Below are 21,505 nucleotides of genomic sequence, written 5' to 3' on the forward strand. Positions count from 1 at the left end.
AAAAAAAACAAGCAAAGATGTTCCAAAAAGGGGCACAAGACAATTCTCCAGAAACTGACCCTAATGAAATAGATAGATAAATTACCCAAGAGAATTCAAAATGACTCTTATAAAAAAGTTGCACACCAAGGTCAAGAGAACAAGGCAGGAACAAAGTGAGACTTTCAACAAAGACATAGAAAATGTTTTTAAAGTACCAAATAGAAATCTGGCGCTAAAGAAGTCAACCAAACTAAAAAATAGGTAAGCTGAAGAAAAGATCAGGGAACCCAAAGACAGGTCACATTACATAATTCAGTCTGAGGAGCAAAGAAAAACCAAAGAATAGAAAGAGTAAATAAAATTTAATCCAGTTATGGATACCATCAAGCAAACTAATATATGCATTATGGGAGTTATAGAAGGAGGAGAAAGACAGAAGCAGAGAGCCTTTTCAAAGAAATACTGGCTCAAAATTTCCAAAAGCTTAGAGAAAAAAACAAACACCAAGATTTAGGAAGCCCAAAGAATACCAAATAAGATGAAAATCCCATGCTTGGACACATAATAGGATTGCCCAAGGTCGAAGACAAGGAGAGAATTTTGAAGGTCGCAAAAGAAAAGCACTTGTTACATTTACAGAAACCTCTATCAGCAGACTTTTCAAATAATCTTATAAGCATGAAGGAAGTAGAATGATAAATTCAAAATGCTGAATGAGCCAGGTGCGGTGGCGCACGCCTGTAATCCCAGTGGCTGGGGAGGCTGAGACAGGAGGATCCAAAGTTCAAAGCCATCCTCTGCAATTTAGCAAGTCACTAAGCAACTCAATGAGACCTTGTCTCTAAATAAAATATAAAATGGGTCTGGGGATGTGGCTCAGTGGTTGAGTGCCCCTGAGTTCAATCCCCAGTACCAAAAAAAAAAAAAGAAGAAGAAGAAGAAGAAGAATGCTGAATGAAAAATACTGTATATAGCAAAACTCTCCTCCAAAAAAAAAAAAAAAAATAGCAGGGCACGATGGCATAGGCCTATAATCCCAGCAATGTAGGAGGCTAAGGCAGGAGTATCACAAATTCAAGACCAGCCTCAGCAACTTAGTGAGGCCCTCAGCAACTGTACAACACCCTATTTCAAAATAAAAAAATGAAAAGGGCTGAGGATATAGCTCAGTGATAAATTACCCCCATGTTCAATTTCCAGTACTGGAAAGGGGAAAAAGGTGGGTGGGTGGGTGGAGGGAGATAGCAAGAGAAGAAAAGACAGAAAAAAAAAGAAGTACAAAACTAACAGAAAGCAGTTAACAAAATGGCAATAGTAAAGCCTTCCCTATCAATAATATCTTTAAATATAGAAGGCTTAAACTCCCAATCAGAAGACACACAGAGTAGCTGAGTAAATTGAAAAAAGAAAACCCCCTTGTAATCCCAACAAATTGGGAGATTAAGGCAGGAAGATCACCACTTCAAGGTCAGCCCTGGCAACTCAGCAAGACCCTATCTTGAAATGAAAAAAGAAAAGGACTAGGAATGTAGCTCAGTTGGCAGAGCACCACTGAGTTCAATCCATACTACCAAAAAAAATAAAAAAGTCTTGTGAGTATTCTGTATTTTTGGATCAGACAAAATAAACTTGAAGAAACCGTTGCAAGAAACAAAGAACAACATTGTGTAATAATAAAAGAGTTCATTCACCAGGAAATAAACTAAATATGCACCCAACATCAGAGCACCTAAACATGTAAAACAAATATTGACAGAACTGAGAGAAGGGAGTTAGACAACAGTACAATAATAGTAGGAGAGTTTAATACCCTAGTTTCAGTTGTAGATAGAATATCTAATAAACTAAAAACTTGAACCACACTGTAGACCAAATGGATCAGCAAGCATACACAAAACATTTAATTCAACAGCAGCAGAATACACATTCTTGACAAGTGTCCCCTTATCTTTCTCCAGGATAGATCTTAATGTTAGTATTAAAACAAGGCTTAACAAATTTAAGAACACTGAAATCATATAAGTAACCTTTCCAAACATAATAGAAGGAAACTAGAAATCAACAGCAAAAAGGAAATTGAAAATTTCACAAATATGTGAAAATTAAACCACATACTCTTGAGCAACTATTGGGTCAAAGAAGAAGTCAAAAGGAAATTGAAAAATACCTTGAGATGAAGGAAAACAGAACATATTGAAATTTCAGGGATACAGCAAAAGCAGTACTAAGAAAGAAATTTGCATAATAATTGCCTGTTTTGAAAGAAGATGTCAAGTAAACAACTTCACACCTCAAAGAACTTGAAAATGAAGAACAAAATAAGCCCCAGTTTGGATGAGGGAAAGAAATAACAAAGACTAGTGCAGAAATAAATGAAATAGTAGAAGAACAGAGAAAGAAGACAACAAAATGAAGAGTTACTGTATTGAAAGGGTCAATTTGTGTCTGTGTGTGCGTGTGTGTGTATTAATAGGAATTAAACAAAGGGCTTCACATACACTAGTAAAATTGGCTAACCCTTAAATAAAATAAAGATATGAAATAGATATTTTAACTGAAGCTATAAGAATGAAAAGGATTTTAATAAGAGAATGCTATAAACAAAATATATGCTAACAAATTGAACTATCTGGAATAAATGGATAAATTCCTAGAAACATTCAGTCTGCCAAGACCAAATCATGAAAAAATAGAAGATCTAAACAGACCTCAAACTAGAAAGGAGATAAAATCAATTATCAAACTTCTCAACAAAGAAAAGTCCAGGATTAGATGGCTTCATTATCAAATTCTAACAAACACAGAATTAATGCTAAATTTCCTCAAACTCTTTCAAAAAATTGAAGAGGAGAACAAGTACAATATAATCAATGAGACCAGAATTACTCTGATACCAAAGTGACCAAGATTTTTATGAGGAAAGAAAACTATAGGTCACTATCCTTGATGAGCATAGATGGAAAATTCTCTTCAGAGCATTTACAAATCAAATTCAACAGCACATTAAAATGATCATACACCATGACCAAATGGGATTTATCCCTGAGATGCAAGGATAGTTGAATATATGAAAAACATTTTAATATGATACATTAGACTAATAAAGGATAAAATTATATTTTCTTAATAAATATAGAACATATGTTTGACAAAATTCAACACCCTTTAAAGAGTAAAAGAACTCAACAAAGAATAAAAGGAGATTACTTCAATGTAATACAGGTCACGCCTGAAAAGCCCTCAGCTAGCTAGGTACAATGGTGCATGCCTGCAATCCCAGTGACTGAGGCAAGAGGATCACAAGTTCAAGGGCAGCTAAGCAAGGGGTGAGGAGCCCTCAGCTGGAATCATAATCAAAGATAAAAACAGCTTTTCCTCTAAAATCGGGAACAATTCACAATGCCCACTCTGACCACTTCTATTCGACATAGTATTAGAAGTCGTAGCTAGAGCAATTAGGGAAGAAAAATAAATAAAGGTCACTGAAATTCAAAAGGAAGAAGTAAAATTATTCCTATTTATATATATGATGAATTTATAAAAACCCTGAAGAGGGACTGGGGTTGTGGCTCAGGGGTAGAGCACATGCCTAGTGCGTGTGAGGTGCTGGGTTCAATCCTCAGTACCACATTGAATAAATAAAAAGTAGATATTATGTCCACTTACAACTAAAAATATATATGTGTACATTTAAAAAAAAACTTGAAGAGTTGAGAAAATAACTTAGAACTAATAAATTAATTCAGTGAAGTTATAGGATACAAAACCAACATATAAAAAATCAGTTACATGTCTATATTATTAATAATGAACTATCTAAAAAAACATTAAAATAAACCAATATATAACAACACCAAAAAGAATAAAATATCTAGTAATAAACTTAACTAAGGAGGTAAAAGTATATATTGAAACCCACCATTGATAAAAGAAATTAAACTTTAAGACACAATGGAAGACATCTGTGCTTAGTATTATTAAAATATTAATACTTTCCAAAGTGATCTGTAGATTCAATGCAATCCCAATAAAAATTCCAAAGGCATTTTTTAACAGAAATAGAAACAGAATTTTAACATTCATATGGAACTACAGAAGACCTCAAATAGACAAATCAGTCTTGAGAAAGAAGAACAAAACTGGAGACATCACACTTCCTGATTTTAAGACATATTATCTCCAGATGTGTTGTTGTGAGCCTATAGGATAGATAACTGGTCGAGAAGGAATAGCCGCCACTTTTTTTATAGAGTCTAAAGATGGGAGAAAGAATGTAGTATTGGCGGGGGGGATGCATATAAATGTAGAGACGTTCAGGAGAAGAGTTGAGGTTTATACTGTTGTTACATGGAAAACAATGGTTTGCTGAAAGTGAAGCTAAAAAGGAAAAAAAGCTAGGAAATGTGGGTCAAAAATGTACCATTTCTTCAAGTTTTGGCAGATATTTAAAATTTCATATAACCATTTATAATTTACATTGGCACCAAACATGATGGCACATGAGTGATGGTGTATGCCTATAATCCCAGTGACTCTGGGGAATAAGGTAGGAAAGATCATAAATTGGAGAACAGCCTCAGCAGTTTAGTGAGACTCTGTCTCAAAATAAAAAATAAGGCTGGATACAGTGGTGCATGCCTATAATCCCAGCAGCTCTAGAGGCTGAGGCAGAAGGATGGTGAGTTCAAAGCCAGCCTCAGCAAAAGTGAGGCACAAAGCAACTCAGTGAGACCTTTTCTCTAAATAAAATACAGATTAGGGCTGGAGATATGACTCAGCACTCAAGTGCCCCTGAGTTCAATCCCTGGTACAATCAATCAATACATAAATACATAACATATGAATACATAACATACATAAATAGAGCTGGGATTATGGCTCATGGTTAAGCACCCCTGGATTCAATCCCCAATACCAAAAAAAAAAAAAAATTAAATGAGAGAGAAAATTAAAATTGGCATAGGACTTCCAGTATTGGTTATTTTTAATCATGTTCTTAGTTTTTCCTTGGAGATTAGCATGACTTAATTACTTAATTGCACCTCTTTAAAATGTAATGAGGAGTGGGGATGTGCTGAGGTTGTGGCTCAGTGGTAGAGCACTTGCCTGGCTGTGTGAGGCACTGGGTTGAATTCTCAGCACCATATATAAATTAATAAAATGCCAAGCATTGGAAAGACAAAGGTGAATAAAATATTTTTCCCTTGAAAAAAATATAATGAAAGATAATAGATATTCACACTTAATTGGAAGAGCTATTTTGGAGGCAAAAGATACTTTCTTTGCCAAAAAATAATGATGATACTGATTTCATTTTTCTTTTCTGTCCAGGTCATGTATGGAATGTTGGTCTTTACATTAGTACTTCGATCTATTTATATTGTTACATGGTAAGTAGTTTGGATCATCAACCATAAATATATTCAGGCTATGACAGGTAAATCTATAGCCTACATTGAAATAAATCACAAAACCTAACTCCAACAGAGATATTGATAGAAAACTGTAACCCAACATTGTTATTGTATAAGAAATACTAGTTCTTCAGGAAGTTGTTAATGGGCATCATGTGAAAACAAGGAGTTCCAAAATTAAAGAAATCTGAGGAAAACTGTAAATGATGGCATCTTTTGAAATTGTATATTGCTCACTAGGATATTAAAAACCTTGAAAAATTCTACAGTAAAAAAAAATATTGTTTTTATCTTTTTCAAACTTATTTGACTAGGGAGCCCCTTTTATACAACACCTCTCAAGGAAGGATATTAGTGTCACAAAGAAATAGCATTCCGTGGAAGATAGTTTGGGAAATGGGCACAATCTTTAACAAGAGTTCAGTTCATGAAATTTTAATAAAAAACAACATTCATAAGAGTACCTTAATAAGTCCTGGCCATATAACATATACTCAATAAATTAAATAAGTAATATGATTTGTGGATTTGTTCTCTTTTTGTTTTATTTTTTAAATAAGCTTTTCATGAGATAATTGTAGGAATACATGTATTTGCAGACATAATAGAGATCTCTATCACTTTATGAATTTCCTCCAGTGGTAACATCTTGCAGTACTATAGTACAACATCACAACCAGTATTTGACATTAATATAGTCAAGATACAAAACATTTTCATCATCACAAGAATTCTTTTGTTGCCCTTTTATAATCACACTTATTTCTGTTACACACCCCACCCTACTCCTGTACATAACCCTTGGTAATCATTAATCTGTCCTCCATTTTTGTAATTTTGTAATTTCAAGAATGTTATATAAATATAATCATATAGTATATAGCCTTTTGAGATTGTTTTTTGAACTCAACATAATTCTATGGAGATTAATCCAAGTTGTTGAGTATATTAGTAGTTCATTCCTTTTTATTGCTGTAATTCCATGATAGAGGTATACTACAGTTTAACCATTCACCTGTTGAATAACGTCTAGATTGTTTCTAGTTTTAGGCTATCATAAATAAAGCTGTTATGAACATCTATATATAGGTTTTCATGTGAACACAGTGTTTATTTCTTCTGAAATAAAGGCCCAGAGTGGAATTGCTAGGAATTACATTTGGTGATTGTATCTTTAGTTTTTCTCAAAGCTGTTGAACTGTTTTCCATAGTGTCTGTACCAATTTTTCATTACCAACAACAATGTATGAGTGATGCAGTTTCTCTGCATCTTCACCAGCATTTAGTGTTAATGCCATTTTTAAATTTTTATTCATTCTAATACTAATGTCTTATGTTTTTTTATTTTGCATTGCCTAATAGTTAATGATGTTAAATATACCTTCATATGCTTACTTGCCATCAGTATATGCTCTTCATTGACTTATCAATTCAAGTCTTTTCCCATTGCATGCTTATTTACAATAAGGATTAACAAAGATAGTTTCTCTTGCTAATTACAGTTGAGTGGGGGTTTTTTGTTTTGTAAACATATTCTTTTTTTGTTAGAGCTTCATGGTTATACATAGCAGTTGGGTTCACCATTGAGTTTTGAAATTCCAGTTATTTGTCAAATACATGGTTTGCAATTATTTCCTCTCAATCTGTACCTTGAATTTTCACCTTCTTTACAGGGTTTTTTTAATGAGCAAATATTTTTTTATTTTGATGAGTTCAAATTTTCAATTTCCCTTTTGCCAATCATGCTTTGGTGTCAATTCTAAGAATTCTTTTCCTATCTGTACATTCCAAAGATTTTCTCTTTACGTTTTTATAAAAGACTGAATGGTTTTACATTTCACATTTAAGTTCATAATTTATTTTGAGTTAATATTGTATAAGGTCTGAGACTTAAGTTGAATTTCTATTTTTTACCTATGGATTCCAACTGGTCCAAGAATATTGATTGAAAAAACTGTCCTTTCTCCATTGAATTGCTTTTACATCTTTGTCAAAAAGTATTTAGGTGGCTGGGCAGGGTGGCACTCTTCTGTTATGCAAGTGATTTGGGAGGCCAGGCAGGAGGTTTGCAAGTTCAAGGACAACCTCAGAAACTTAGCATACCGTTTTTTATACATTTAGATATATATTGGCTTATTCATTGGCTTAGCTATTCAAGTTCCTTTACCTTTCTTTACAAAGTTTAGAATAATATTGTTTATACTTAAAATCTTACTGGGATGTTGATAAGAGTTATATTAAACATGCATGTCAATTTGCAGAGTTGTTGGGTCTTTGAGTCCATGAACAGAGATTGTCTCTTGATTTATTTAGATCTTCTTTTATCAACATTGTATAGAGTTCTCATTTTTTAAAGCAATTATAAATGGTATTTATTTTTGTTTCATTTTGGGTTTCTGTTTGTTTGTGTATTGTGGTGCTTAGGGATTGAGCCCAGGGCCTTGTTCATGCTGGGCAAGTGCTCTACCACTGAAAAACAACCCAAGCCCTATTCTGTATTCTGTTAATACAGTGGATTACATTGATTGATTTTTCAAATACTGAACCAGTCTTGCATTCTGTGACAATCTGCACTTAGTCATGGTGTATAATTCTTCTTATATATTGCTGAATTTTATTTGTTAATATTTTATTAAGGATCTTGGTGTCAAGATCATGAATGGCATTGGTTCATGTTTGTACTGTCATCCATTTTTGGTATCAGTATTACTAATTTCATTAAATGAATTGAGAAATGTTATTCCCTTATATTTTCTGGAAAAATTTGTGTAGAATTAGTGTTAATTCTTATTTAAATGTTTGATATAATTCCCCATTGACATCTGGGCCTGGAGATTTATATTTGGGACATTAAAAAATTACAAATTCACCTTCCTTCATAGTTATGGGCTATTCAAAATGATCAATTTCATATTGGGTAAATTATGGTATTTTGTGTTTTTGTCAACATGTATGTGTATAGAGTTGGTTATAATAGTCTCTTATCTTCCTTTTAATGTCTGCAAGGTTTGTAGTAATACTGTTTCATCCCTCATTTTAGTGATATGTGTGTTTTCTCTCTCATGGTCAGTCTTGCTAGAAGTCTCAAATTGTATTGCTCCTTTAAAAATATATTTTTTTTGTTTGATTGATTCCCCCCCCCCATTTTTTCAGTTTCATTGATTTCCATTCTTTATTATATTCTACCTTTGCTTTTTGTGGGTTTGTTTAGCTCTTTTTTTTTTTTGAGTTTTTGGGGTAGAAATTTAAGTCATTGATTTCAGACTTCCCCTTTCCTAATGAGTTTTAATATGCTATAAATTCCTCTCTTGCCACTGCTTGAGCTAAGTCTCACATTTCCTATGTTGTATTTTCGTTTTCATTCAGCTCAATATGTTGTGTTTTTTTTTTTTTTTTAATTTCCTTGAGACTTGCTCTTCATCCGTGGATTATTTAGAAGTGTAATATTTAGCATTCAAGTGTTTGGAGATTTTCTTGTTATCATTCTTCTTGACTTCTAATTTTATTCCTTGGTAATCAAGGAAGTATTCTGTATGTTTTCATTTCTTTTAAATTTTTCAGACTATGCCAAAAATATTTATACCAATTAGAAAAGAATATGTATTCTGTTGTTGAGTGAAATTTTCTACAAATGTTGATTAGATATCTGTTGGTTAATGTATCAGGTTTCCCCAAACCACCCTCAGGTTCAATGATTCACTAGAACTTACAAAATTCAGTAAAGTTGTTATACCCATAGTCATGATCAAACTGATATAGCATGGCTGAGGACCCCAAGCAAACAAAAACAAGTGTTCATTGTAAATCATATTATTAGCATAAGCTATCTGGCATGACCCAACATGTCAGGTATGCAAAGACTTTTCATTTTTGTCTTTTTGGACAGGGGTTGAACACAGAGCTACATCCCCAGTTCTTTTTCTTTTTATTTATTTATTTATAATAATTTTATTTTACTTATTTATTTTTATGTGGTGCTGAGGATCAAACCCAGTGCCTTGCATGTGTTAGGCAAGCACTCTACACTGAGCTACAGCCTCAACACTGGGTCATTGTTCTTTAATCCACTTTCAGACTCTTGTAATTGGTGTGTTTAGATCATGTGCACTTATGTAACTATTATTATGTTGGGTCTTAAATCTGCCATTTATCTTTTGAGATATTTATTTATTTATTTATTTCCCTGTTTTCTTTTTCTCACCTTCCTGCAATTTACTTAAAAACTTTGAAAAACTTTGGATTTTCATTTTAGTGTATGTAGAGTATTTGTATTTCTTTTTGTATTGCTTTTTAGTGGTTGCTCGCAGTATTGTATTATATGTACATACTTTGTCAGAGTCTAATGTTTCCATTGAAGTGCAGGAATCCTGCATCTCTTTTACGTACCTATGCTTTCTATGCTTGTGTTTCCTCAGGCTGCCATAATAAAGTACTACAAGCTAGGTAGCTTTAAAAAAATAAACAAAAAAACTGAAATCTGTTGTCTCACAGTTCAGGAGGACAAAAGTCCAAAATGAAGATACCTCAGGGCCATGCTTCCTCTGAAACCATTAGGGGTATCCTTCCTTACAACTCTTCCTTGCTTCTGGTGGTTTTCTGGCAACTTGACTTGCAGCTTCATAGCAGCAATTAACTACCTTTGCTATTACATGGTCTTCTCCCTGTGACTTCACATGACTTATCTTCTTATAAAAATACCAGCCACCTTGGAGAAAGAGCCTACCCTACTTCAGTATGACCTCATTTCATTTAATTTTATCTGCAATGATCCAATTTATAAATAAGATCACATTCTGAGGTACTAAGGTTAGAAATTCAATAAATCTTTTGATGTTTGGCGTGGGGGTCGGGGGGACAATTGAAACCATCATTGTGTTAACAACCCTGTGGTTCTTATGCTTCAGCATGAGAGGTAGTGTGTAGGGAGACAAAATACCAAGCTGAATTTAAAAAAAAAAAAATTATAGCTATGTGGTATCTATGAAGTAGGTGAAATACAGTCTTCTTCGTGTCATTGCATGTAGTCAGACCTGCACCCTTTTTCATGGATCTTCATGCAAAAACATCTTATCATGTTAGGTCTCCACCTCAAGGTGTGACTTTTTTTTTGAAGTAACATAAAACTTTATATATCTTATTGATAACAGGTCCAGTTATAGAACATTAAATGATATAAATAAATCTCCAATAAAATTTGTTATCCTTATAAGCCTAAAATTACCATACAGCTTTAGTTTTAGAGAACAGCAGCTTGATGTAATGCTCTTTTAAAGCTTCTACCTTAAAGACTTGCATACCTGGAAGATATGAACACATTTAATATACAAAGAGGAGTAATAGCATCACAATTACATTGATGTTTTTATATTAGTCAAGTTTAGCTCTTAAATAAATAACATATTACAGTATTCCAAAATAACAATTGTTGTTTAACCAGTTATATAATCCTTAATTCCTTCAAGACTTCTTGCTCAAAAAAACAAAACTTAATAAACACAATGTTATAGGTAAATTAATGTTTTAAGAAATCCTTGTCCTTTTAACACATAGATTAAGCTTTGATTTATATCATTACATTAACATTTGACCTTAGGGGGAAAACCTTAAATAGCTTTGACTGATTGTTTCATATACATATATAACCAACTTACATAGACCTTCTTTATCACTTATTTAAACCCTCTTATTTACTTCATCATGTAAAGAAATTTCTTATCCGGAAATACTTTCTTTTCCTTCTTTTAAATATGGTTTCCATACCTATAATCTTCTAATTTGTCTTTCCCATCTGTTAACCCTCTTTTCTATTCACAATCTGAAACAATCCTCAGTAAATTTCTGAATTTAGATAAATTATTTAATTTTAATAAAAATAAATACTTTATATTATTTACAGTACTCTTAATTGAAACAATTGAAACTTTGGGACTTTGAATATAGAAATCTTCTATAAACCTTTGTGTATAGAATCACATCTGTTTACCATTTCATGAAAACACAATCTTCAAGTATATAGAATTATTCCTGTTGGGACTTTAAATTTTTTTTTTTAAGAGAGAGAGAGAGAATTTTAATATTTATTTTTTAGTTATTGGTGGACACAACATCTTTGTTTGTATGTGGTGCTGAGGATCGAACCCGGGCCGCACGCATGCCAGGCGAGTGTGCTACCGCTTGAGCCACATCCCCAGCCCGGGACTTTAAATTTTTAGTAACCTTTTTCCAGTGATGACAAAGCAACTTCAAACACTTTTTTTTTTCATTTACCAATTTATGAAAACATCAATAATGCTACCCAATGGAATTCAAGGAGTTAAGAGTACTTGATGGTATATTTAACAGTTAGCACTTTAACCTTGTGAATTAATCAGATGTCTAACAAACATATTTATGAGTAATCTCATGTCAAATCTATTTTACTTATTTTTACCAAGATACCAGACAGGTGTATTTAACAGTATTAGCCATTTCTTCCATGTTGAAGAAAAGTCCTAGAAACAATGGATATTAAACATTTTATAGATACAACATTTTATTAGTTCTTTGACCACCTAGAGAGACTTGTAAGTTAAGTTTAATTTTAAATACATCTTTACTTTCATCTGTTTATCCAATTTAAATTGAACCATTTTAAATCACGTGAATTAAAGGTATTTGTATCCATTTTTAAATTGATGGGCACTCATTTTTAATCTGCCAATTTTGATATCATGTATATGACATATGGACCTATACACACATAGACAACATAACACTCCATTGCAATCTTACAGATGTTTAAAAACTCCATAGTTGAATAAAAATAGGACTGATAAGAAAAAACATTAACCTAGGTGCATTGGACCAAAATTATGAGCTCAAAAAATATGGAACTTAAAAAAAATGACCGGCTGATAACTAGTAAAGTACCATACAATTTACTTTTTGATTTAGTATAGTATGAGGCTTCTTCCGTTTACATTTCAATGTAAGTCCTGACATAGGTCTGGAAGGAGCTGGGGAAAACTGCTGTTCCCTAACCCTGCTCCCAACCTCGCCTGCGCTCCTCAGGTAGAAGAGTGTTGGATAGGATCATGGAAAGTTAAATCATATTAATTGGGTTAGGTATTCGAATTCCTTAATGTACCCTGAAGGATTGATGGTGAAGGACCCTAGCCTCCTTTCTATTTGGGAGGGGTCACTAAGGGAGAAAGGGATGTGTACCCAGACAACTCCCTCCAACCCTGCTACTTCACAAAAAGGAAGCTGAGGTGTGAGCTGGGTAGAGGGGGCCGTGTGAGAGCAAAAGCGAGTAGTTGGTGGACTAAAAGTATGTGAGAGAGGTCCCAGAAGAGTCAGAGCAGAAGGTGAAGAACAGTAGGGAGGGGGTTCGTCAGCAGGGTTGAAGGTCTGGGCTTTTGAGAGGGTCCTGAGGTTGAGAGGAGAGGGTTTAAGAGCCAGCAGAATGGGCCAGAGAACAGGAAGAGTAGAGGGATGATTTGGAAGGAAGGAAAGAGAAGGCCTGAGGATGGGGGGATTTCTTTCCATTTTCTCAAACGCTCAACATACTTGAAAAGATCCCTAATAATATTGGGATCTAGACTGCCATTAAGTGGCCATTTAGAGTCATTATCCAAAGGATATTGAGGCCAGATCTGATTGCACAAGTGGATAAGTTTTGGGGGGTTTAGGTCCAGGGTGAGAGAGAGAGACCCTAGGTTAGCCAGGAGGCAGCCTAGAGGACTATGGGAGGGAATGGATAAGGAGCCACCCATGGTGAGATATAGGAGGTGAATTTAGAGGTGGGGTATCCCCCAGTCTGTAGTATCACCCAGTTGAGAGGACAGTTATGCTTAGGAGGTCATTACTACTGCTGGGTAAGTGTCAAGAGCAGGGCCCATAGAGGCACTTGGGCACCCAGCTGGGACTTATGTGGGGGCAGAAGCTGTAGAGATTTATCCAAGGCTGAGGAACAATTCCCAATCACCCTCAGTGATTTTTTTTCTCAAAACCCAGGACCCAAATAAAAGACCACCTATAGACTTGGTCAACAGTAAGGATCAGCCTTAGCTGTGAAAGCTGTGGCTGGGGGTACCCCCGACCACAAAGTAACCCTGGGAGTGCCGGACAATAAGTCACTTTCCGGGACCGTAGGTTGTTATGGTCGACCGGTGACAGGAGTCTTACTTGAAATGTCCTGTGGTGGGTGCAGAATTGTTTGGCAGAATGAAGGGCCTGGTCCCACGATGGAATCCAGATTGGGCCCAGGGATGCTCAGTGACCCTCAAAGAGGGGAGCAGGCACACTGGGGAACCCAATCCCAGGTTTCGGCACCAAAATGAAGGGAAAGCAAGGAATAAGAGATTGATGAGCAAGAAATGAAAGATAGAGACGGGGCAAAGATACACATGAGAGTTTATTTGTCAGAGCTGACAAATAAACATTTCTCTATAGGAGAGAGAGGCAAGATGTGCCTTTTACTATGCTAATAAAGAAAATGTTATTATAGGGTGTTCTAGTAACTATTCTATGCATGCATTCACCCCTTGACATCTGGAATTTGCCCTTATCATCCCATATTTTTACTCTTTCCATTTTCTTCCTCCCTGATGTTCCAAAATCTTGCTTTCATCAGTTCCTTTCTGTTCAAATAATTTCCTGTAGTCATTCTTTTAGGATAGATCTGCTGGCAGTATATTCTCTTAGCTCACCTTTGCTAGAGAATGTCTTGGTATTTACTAATTCCTGAAGGACATATTCACTAAATATACAATTCTGAGTTGACAGTTCTTTCCTTTCAGAACTTGAAAAATGCTGTGCCACTTACTTTCTTTTGACTTTAAAGTTTCCAGTGAGAAATCCTGTATTATTGCATGGAGTTGCTAGCTTCTTTAGTTCTAAATCTGGAATATATTGGTAAAAAGAAAACACATGGTGCATGAACCTGGAGAACAATATGCTGAAATGGACTAAGCAAGATATCACATGTTCTCACTTGCATGTGAAATTTTAAAAAGTGGAACTCAGAAGTAGAGAGTAAAATGGTGGCTACCAGATGCTAGTGGGGAGAGGGAAAGAATGAAGACAGGTTGATGAAAGGATGCAAGTTTTCATTTTAGACAAGAGAAATAAGTTTTTGAGATGCATTGCCCAGCAGTGCCAATGGTTGGTAATAATGTGTATTTCAAAATAGCTAAGAAAGCCAGGCACAAGTGGCACATGGCTGTAATCCAGGTCTCTAGAGGCTGAGGCAGGAGGATCACAGGTTCAGAGCCAGCCTCAGTGACTTACCAACACCCTGTTTCAAAATAAAAAAATTAAAAGGGCTGGGGATGTAGCTCACTGATAGAAAGTACTTGGGTTCAATCCCCAGTACCACCAAAACAACACACGAAAACCTGAGAGTAAATATCTTACCACAAAAAAAAAAAAAAATGGTGAAGTGATGTGTATGTTAATTAGCTTGATTTTATTTCACCTTGTATATGTGTATCAGAACATCATATTATACCCCATAAGAACATGCAATTGTGATTTTATTTTTTATTTATTTATTTTTGTACTGACTGTCAAACCCAGGGGTGCAAAATATTGAGCTATATCCCTAGCCCTTTTTATTTTTTGAGACAGCATCTTGCTAAGTTGCTGAGGCTGGCCTTGAATTTTCAGTCCTCCTGCCTCAGCATTCTCGAGTCTAGAATTACAGGTGTACTTTACTGTGCCTAGCTTCAATTGTGATTTTTTTAAATTGTGATTTTTTTTATTCAATTGTGATTTTTTTTATATTTTCAAAATAATATTAACTTAAAAAGGAAATTCACTACTGTATCATTTCTCAGGTTTCAAGGTCCCTGGTTAGTCAGCCTCCTTCTACTTCTCAGTCTTCTCATGTTTGTTTTCTATATAATATCAGGGTTTTTGTTCTATTTAGTGGAAAGAAAGGAAAAAGATGTATCTACTACATATTTCTGGAACCAGAAGTTCCTGGTTTATTCTGTTTTTAATCTGGGCACCTGGGAAATGTAAAGAAGCATAAAACACAGTTCTTGGCTTAAATCAAGTCTGTGTGGATGGGATACCAGTACTTTTAGTAATCCAAATGACAGACCTTTAGAAAGTACTTAACAGGGGCTGGAGATGTGACTCAAGCGGTAGCGCGCTTGCCTGGCATGCGTGCGGCCCGGGTTTGATCCCCAGCACCACATACAAACAAAGATGTTGTGTCCGCTGAAAACTAAAAAATAAATATTAAAATTCTCTCTCTCTCTCTCTCTCTCTCTCTCTCTCTCTCTCTCTCTCTCAAAAAAGAAAGTATTTAACAGGGCTGGAGGTGTGTAGCTCAGTAGTAGAGCATTTGCCTATCATGCACAAGGCCCTGGATTTAAGACCCAGCTCTGAAAAAAAAAAAAGAATAGGTACTTTAACAAATGGCAAGCCTATGAAATAAAAACATCTTTCTTTCATCTGCTTTGCCAAAGCTTCTTTCTTATATATCTGTTTGGTGATCATTCCACTTAGCAGTGTTCCTTGTTGTTCATCTGTCTGCCCAACTATGTTGTGAGCTTCTTAAAGTCTTAGTTAACTTGGTAATCCCTGGAACCCAGGATTGTGCTTATCCATGAAAGTTCTTAATATCAAATTGAAACTCAGAAACTTCTGGGTTTTTTTTAATATATGTCTGATAAAATATTTGAAAATTCCTTTTATAACAAAACACAGAAATTCTGGATAATTTAAAATACAGCACACACCCTGTAAAAGTCTAGCTGAGCTCAAAGAAACAAGGAAAATTCCAAAACACCAAATCCAAAGAAGGAACTGCAAACTAAAGTGACAAATGAGTGCTTAGATCATGGTCAACTTGAAGGCATTTGATACCAGGAGACCAGAGCCTTCAGTTTCCATAACCTCAAAATAGACAAAACTTTTGGCATGGTAAAGATTGCCAGTTGGAACTGTTTCCCCATCACCTTGCACACATACAAATAAAACCAGAACCATCAAATAAGTACATGGCAAGTGAAAGACTGCTCCCCACCCAATTTTTCCCCCTCCAGTAAGAAGGTAGCATGGCAATCTCTTTTTCGGGTATGGGGAAAAAATGCTTCTCTGAGAATGTGTAAGGAAATATACCATTGAGGTGCCACCATGCCTCTCCTCCTTATAGATGCCAAACAGTTTTTCAGATTAACTCCAATTTCCACATTACTACATGCCTCTACAACTTGAGCAACCTAGTACTGATTCTGTGTGGTATTTGCAAAAGAACAGAATATCAGTGGTACCATCCTTCTGGAATATTCATTTTATTGTGAATTTGGAAGAAACATTTCTAAGCAATTTCTAAGAACTGGCTTCTCTTCCCAACAATGGGGCAGAAAATCAGAGAGGCAAACTGGAAGGAGAAGTGCCTCAGAAAGCACAGCCCAATCTCTCAAGTTTCCTCAGCCTCAGTAAATAGCTTCAAGAGTATATTTGGAGGACTTGGGAATACATGAGGCCCTGGGTTCAGTCCCTAGTACTGAAAAAGAAAGAAGGAGAAAATGCAAATATTCAATGAACTAAAAGAAAATTAGGTCAAGTTAATGGGAGATTATTAAATATGATAAAATTGAAAGGCAAGATATGATATGATCAAAGAAATTCTAGCATAAAAAATAAAATAATTGAAATTAAAAACTAAGTGGATAAGTTAAAAGTAGACTGATACAGCTGAAGAATGAATTAATACATTGGAAGACAAGTCTACAGAAATAAGAAAACATCACAGGAATAATTTATATCTAATTGTTTTTCCAATTTTTAAAAAAATAGCAAAATTGAGGGAGGAAGAGATATCCAAAAAGATAATAGGTGAAAAAAATCTATAATTGATAAAAGACAAGACTACACAGTTCAAGAACAACAGCAAATTTTAAGCAGGATAAATAAAAGTAAATCTTTCTCAGGTGCAGCAGATATAAAAGATCAGCTCACTCAGTATCATTCTAAATATCTTCAAGTATGCCATCCTGTGTAGTAGGTGCTAAAATTTTTAAAGCTATATTTTCCATATTTCTTTTGTGCAGTAAGTTTCCAGATAGCATTCAGATTCTGCCAATCACATATATTCACATGAGACTCAAATTCAGAATCAAATTCAGTGAGGGAAAAAAGTAGTACTATGTAAGTCATCTACAAATGGTTTAGATCTAGAATGTGTTTCATGATTAAAGTAAATACATGTGATTGCAGCTACTCGATCTGTGAATTATAGTAAGAGCGATGATGGATGTAGCAGTTAGTCCAGTGGCTTCCCAATTCTTCACCTTCCTAATTGTGACAAGAAAAGCAGTTCATTTTGCAAGATTTTTTATGTGGTAATGGTCACAAGTCATTCCTGGAGAGACCTACATTTTGCTCACTTAGCATTATTCTTGAAATTGAAAGTATAAAATTATTTTTTGCTTAAAAATAGAGTTGTTTATGATTTAATGCTTATAGAAAAAGCATACTAATAATGATGAAATCCAAAGACAAAAACCTTAAAAGCTTCCAGAAATAGAAGACATATTATGGGCTGGAGACATAACTCAGTATAGAGCACTTGCCTAACATGCACAAGGCCCTGGGTTTGATCCACAGCACTGGGGGGCTAAAAAAAAAAAGACATATTACTGGGGCTGGGGATGTGGTTCAAGCGGTAGCGCGCTCGTCTGGCATGCGTGCGGCCCGGGTTCGATCCTCAGCACCACATACAAACAAAGATGTTGTGTCCGCCAAGAACTAAAAAATAAATATTAATAAATTGTCTCTCTCTCTCTTTAAAAAAAAAAGACATATTACTATAAGGAATAATAATTGGCCTATAGCATACATGATGAATAGCAGCAATGGAAATCAAAACACAATGAACTGTAACCTCCTAAATACTGAAATAAATTAATCATTGGCTTGAAATTCTATATCAAAATATCTTTCAAGAATAGGGTAAGCCCCTCTTCTTGGGCTGGGGATGTGGCTCAAGCGGTTGCGAGCTCGCCTGGCACACGTGCGGCCCGGGTTCAATCCTCAGCACCACATACAAATAAAATAAAGATAAAAAAAAAAAAAAGAATAGGGTAAGGTTGGGCTGGGGTTGTGCTCACCTAGCATTCATGAGGAACTGGGTTTGATCCTCAGCACCACACAAAAATAAAATAAAGATATTGTGTCCACCTAAAACTAAAAAATAAATACTAAAAAGAAAATAGAATAGGGTAAGGTAAAGACATTTAGAGACAAATAAAATGGAAGAAGTTTGCCAGTGCAGTAGTTCCCCCTTTAACCATGATTTTGCATTCCATAGCAAACCACAATCCAAAAATGTTAAGTGAGAATTCCTAGAAATAAACAATTTTTATTTCAAGGTTTAAATTACACACCATTCTGAGTAGCATGATGAAGTCCCACTCCATCCCTTCTGATACATGAATTAGCCTTTTGTCCAGCGTATCCACACTGAATACACTATCCTCTTGTTAGTCACATAGTAATCATCTTTATTATCAGATCAGCTGTCCAGGTATCTCAGTGTTTGTGTTCAAGTAACCTTTATTTTACTTACTAATGGCCCTGAAGTACAAGAATAGTGTTGCTGGCAGTTTAGATATACCAAAGAGAAGCCATTAAGTACTTCCTTGAAGTGAAAAGGAGACAGTTCTCAACTTAATAAGGAAAAGAAAAAATTTGCATGCTGCAGTTGCTAAGATCTAAAGAACAAAATTTCTATCCATTAAATTGAGAGGAAAGAAAAATAAATGCTAATTTTGCTGTCACTTCAAACTGCAAATATTACAGCCATAATGCAATAGTTAAATGAAATAAGTGCTTAGTTAAGATGGAAAAGCTTAGTTAAGATATAGTGATATCTGCATATGTATGCATGTATAGGAAAAAACATAGCATATATAGAATTTGGTACTGTCCAAAAGTTTGGGCATCCTCTGAGAGCCTTGAAACCCTGCAGATAAGGGGGGCTTAATGTACATCTCACTAAAAGACCTTCAAAAAGATATTGTAAATTTAGGAGCAAGAGCTGAGATGCAAAAAAGAACAGTAAAAATGACAAAATATTTCAACAAAATATTGTGACTTCTTAAAATACTAATGTATAATTTGAGAGATTGAAAATGTACAAAATGAGGGCTGGGACTGTAGCTCAGTGGTAAAGTGTTTGCCTCACATGTGTGAGACACTGGGTTTGATCCTCAGCACCATATAAAAAAATAAAGATATTATATGTGGAAAAAAAAAAGAAAAAGAAAATGTACAAAATGTATTAAAATGGTAAGGGAAATAACATGTTAGATAGAAGGGAGGATTATCAGTTATGTAATTTCTAAGGTCCTAGTCATTTCATTTTTACATGTGTGCTTTCAGTAACTACTAAAATTAGTAATTGATTTTACAATAATCTTCCAGAAGCATGGAAGACTTCCCCCATTCCAGTACTGGGATAGAACTCAGTTTCAATCTACCATTGAATTATATCACCGGCCCTTTTTATTTTGGGACAGGGTCTCCCTATGTTGTCCTGTCTGACCTCAAGCTTGCAATCGTCCTGCCTCAGCCGCCCTCGACATACCAGGCAGTAAATAGGATTCTGAAAATTAAATCCAAAAGAACCAGGTGCAATGGCACATACCTGTAATCCCAGCAGCAGGGGAGGCTCAGGGAGAAGGACCAAAAATTCAAAGACAGCCTCAGCAAGTTAGAAAGGCCCTTAGCAATTTAGTGAGACTCTGTCTCAAAAAATAAAAATAAAAAGGGCTGGATAGTTAAGTGGTTAAGTGCTCCTGGGTTTAATCCCTAGTACCAAAAAGGAAAAAAAAAGAAAGTGATACTTGAAATTTTAATAATAGAAAAAATTTCAAGACATTGTTTAAAACAAATGTGTTCTCCATATAAGTAATAAAAATTCAGTTTATCAGAAAAAAATGGCAATTCTAAGCTTTTTCAGAAATTTTAAAGCAAAAGTTGACAAAATTACAAAGAGAAATAGATAATGCTCCATCATGCAGGTATTTTAACACAGTAATTCAGACCAAAAAAAAATGAATAAAGCTATAGATAAAATTTCAGTAATATATAATAAAATGATCTAGTACTCTCAGCAATTAAAGAATGCAGTCTTCTCAAGCATGTATGAAACAAATTGTCAGTCTACCACATTTTAGCTTTAGAGCAAGGCTCAAAAAACTTTAAAGAATTAGTATCATGTAGAACATGTTCTCTGGGTACAGGGCAACTAGTTTAAGTAAAACAGAATTAGTTAAAATAGTTCATGGTCTTGCAAACTTAAAACCATACTTCCAGCCACGTGCAATAGCACAGAACCCATATTCCCAGCTCTTCAGAATACTGGGGCAAGAGAATCCTTAAAGCCAGGAGTACAGGTCCGTCCTGGGCAAGATAGCCTGACTCCCTCTCAAAAAAGGAGAGGAGGGGGGATACTCATGAGTAAAAAAGGAAATTATATTAGAAATTTTAAAACACTCAGATGGGGAGGGGGTGCTAGCCATGTAGCTCAGTGGTGGAATACTTGCCTAGCATGTGCAAGGCCTGAGTTTGATCCCTAGCATGGGTTTGTAGGGAGTGTACTTAGAATGGAATTATAATGAAAACACTACAAATCAAAATAGAATGTAGCTAAGGTGGTTATTTGAAGGAAATTTATAATCTTAGGTGTTTGCATTAGAAATAGACATGTTGAAAAATAATTAACTGAGCAATCAACTTCAAGAATTAGAAAACAAGAGTAAACCTGAAGAGAAATGAAGAATGGAAAAAATAAATTAATTAAAGAGAAAACAGAGACACTATCTTGAAGATCACCCAGTATCTCATTTTGCTTCTTTTTAAATTCTACCAAGAGAAGATTCTGTAAAATTGGGCTATGATCACCTTTTTAGTCTCCCTTTTTTGGACTCTTAAAAAATGAGTCTAGGATTATAGCCAGGTTCAGTGACTGTTGGGGCTGAGGCAGGAAAATGACAAGTTTGAGTCTAGCCTGAGCAACTTAACAAGACCCTGTCAAAACTTCCTGGGTTTGATCTAGGTCACACACACACACACACACACACTTACACAGTGAAGAGATAGTACCTCAC

General features: G+C 34.9%; 1 protein-coding gene across 3 annotated transcripts in view; it reads left to right on the forward strand.

Moving 5' to 3' along the window:
• The window catches only part of Acer3 (alkaline ceramidase 3), a 187,913-nt gene that overhangs the window by 147,871 nt on the left and 18,537 nt on the right, over nt 1-21,505 (forward strand). For all 3 annotated transcript variants that reach the window (XM_026387342.2, XM_026387340.2, XM_026387341.2), the window contains exon 7: nt 5,314-5,372. In XM_026387342.2, coding sequence (XP_026243127.1) covers nt 5,314-5,372 — 59 coding nt within the window. The remainder of the gene's footprint in view (nt 1-5,313; nt 5,373-21,505) is intronic.

Source organism: Urocitellus parryii, chromosome 4, assembly GCF_045843805.1.
Source record: "Urocitellus parryii isolate mUroPar1 chromosome 4, mUroPar1.hap1, whole genome shotgun sequence".
NCBI lineage: Eukaryota > Metazoa > Chordata > Mammalia > Rodentia > Sciuridae > Urocitellus > Urocitellus parryii.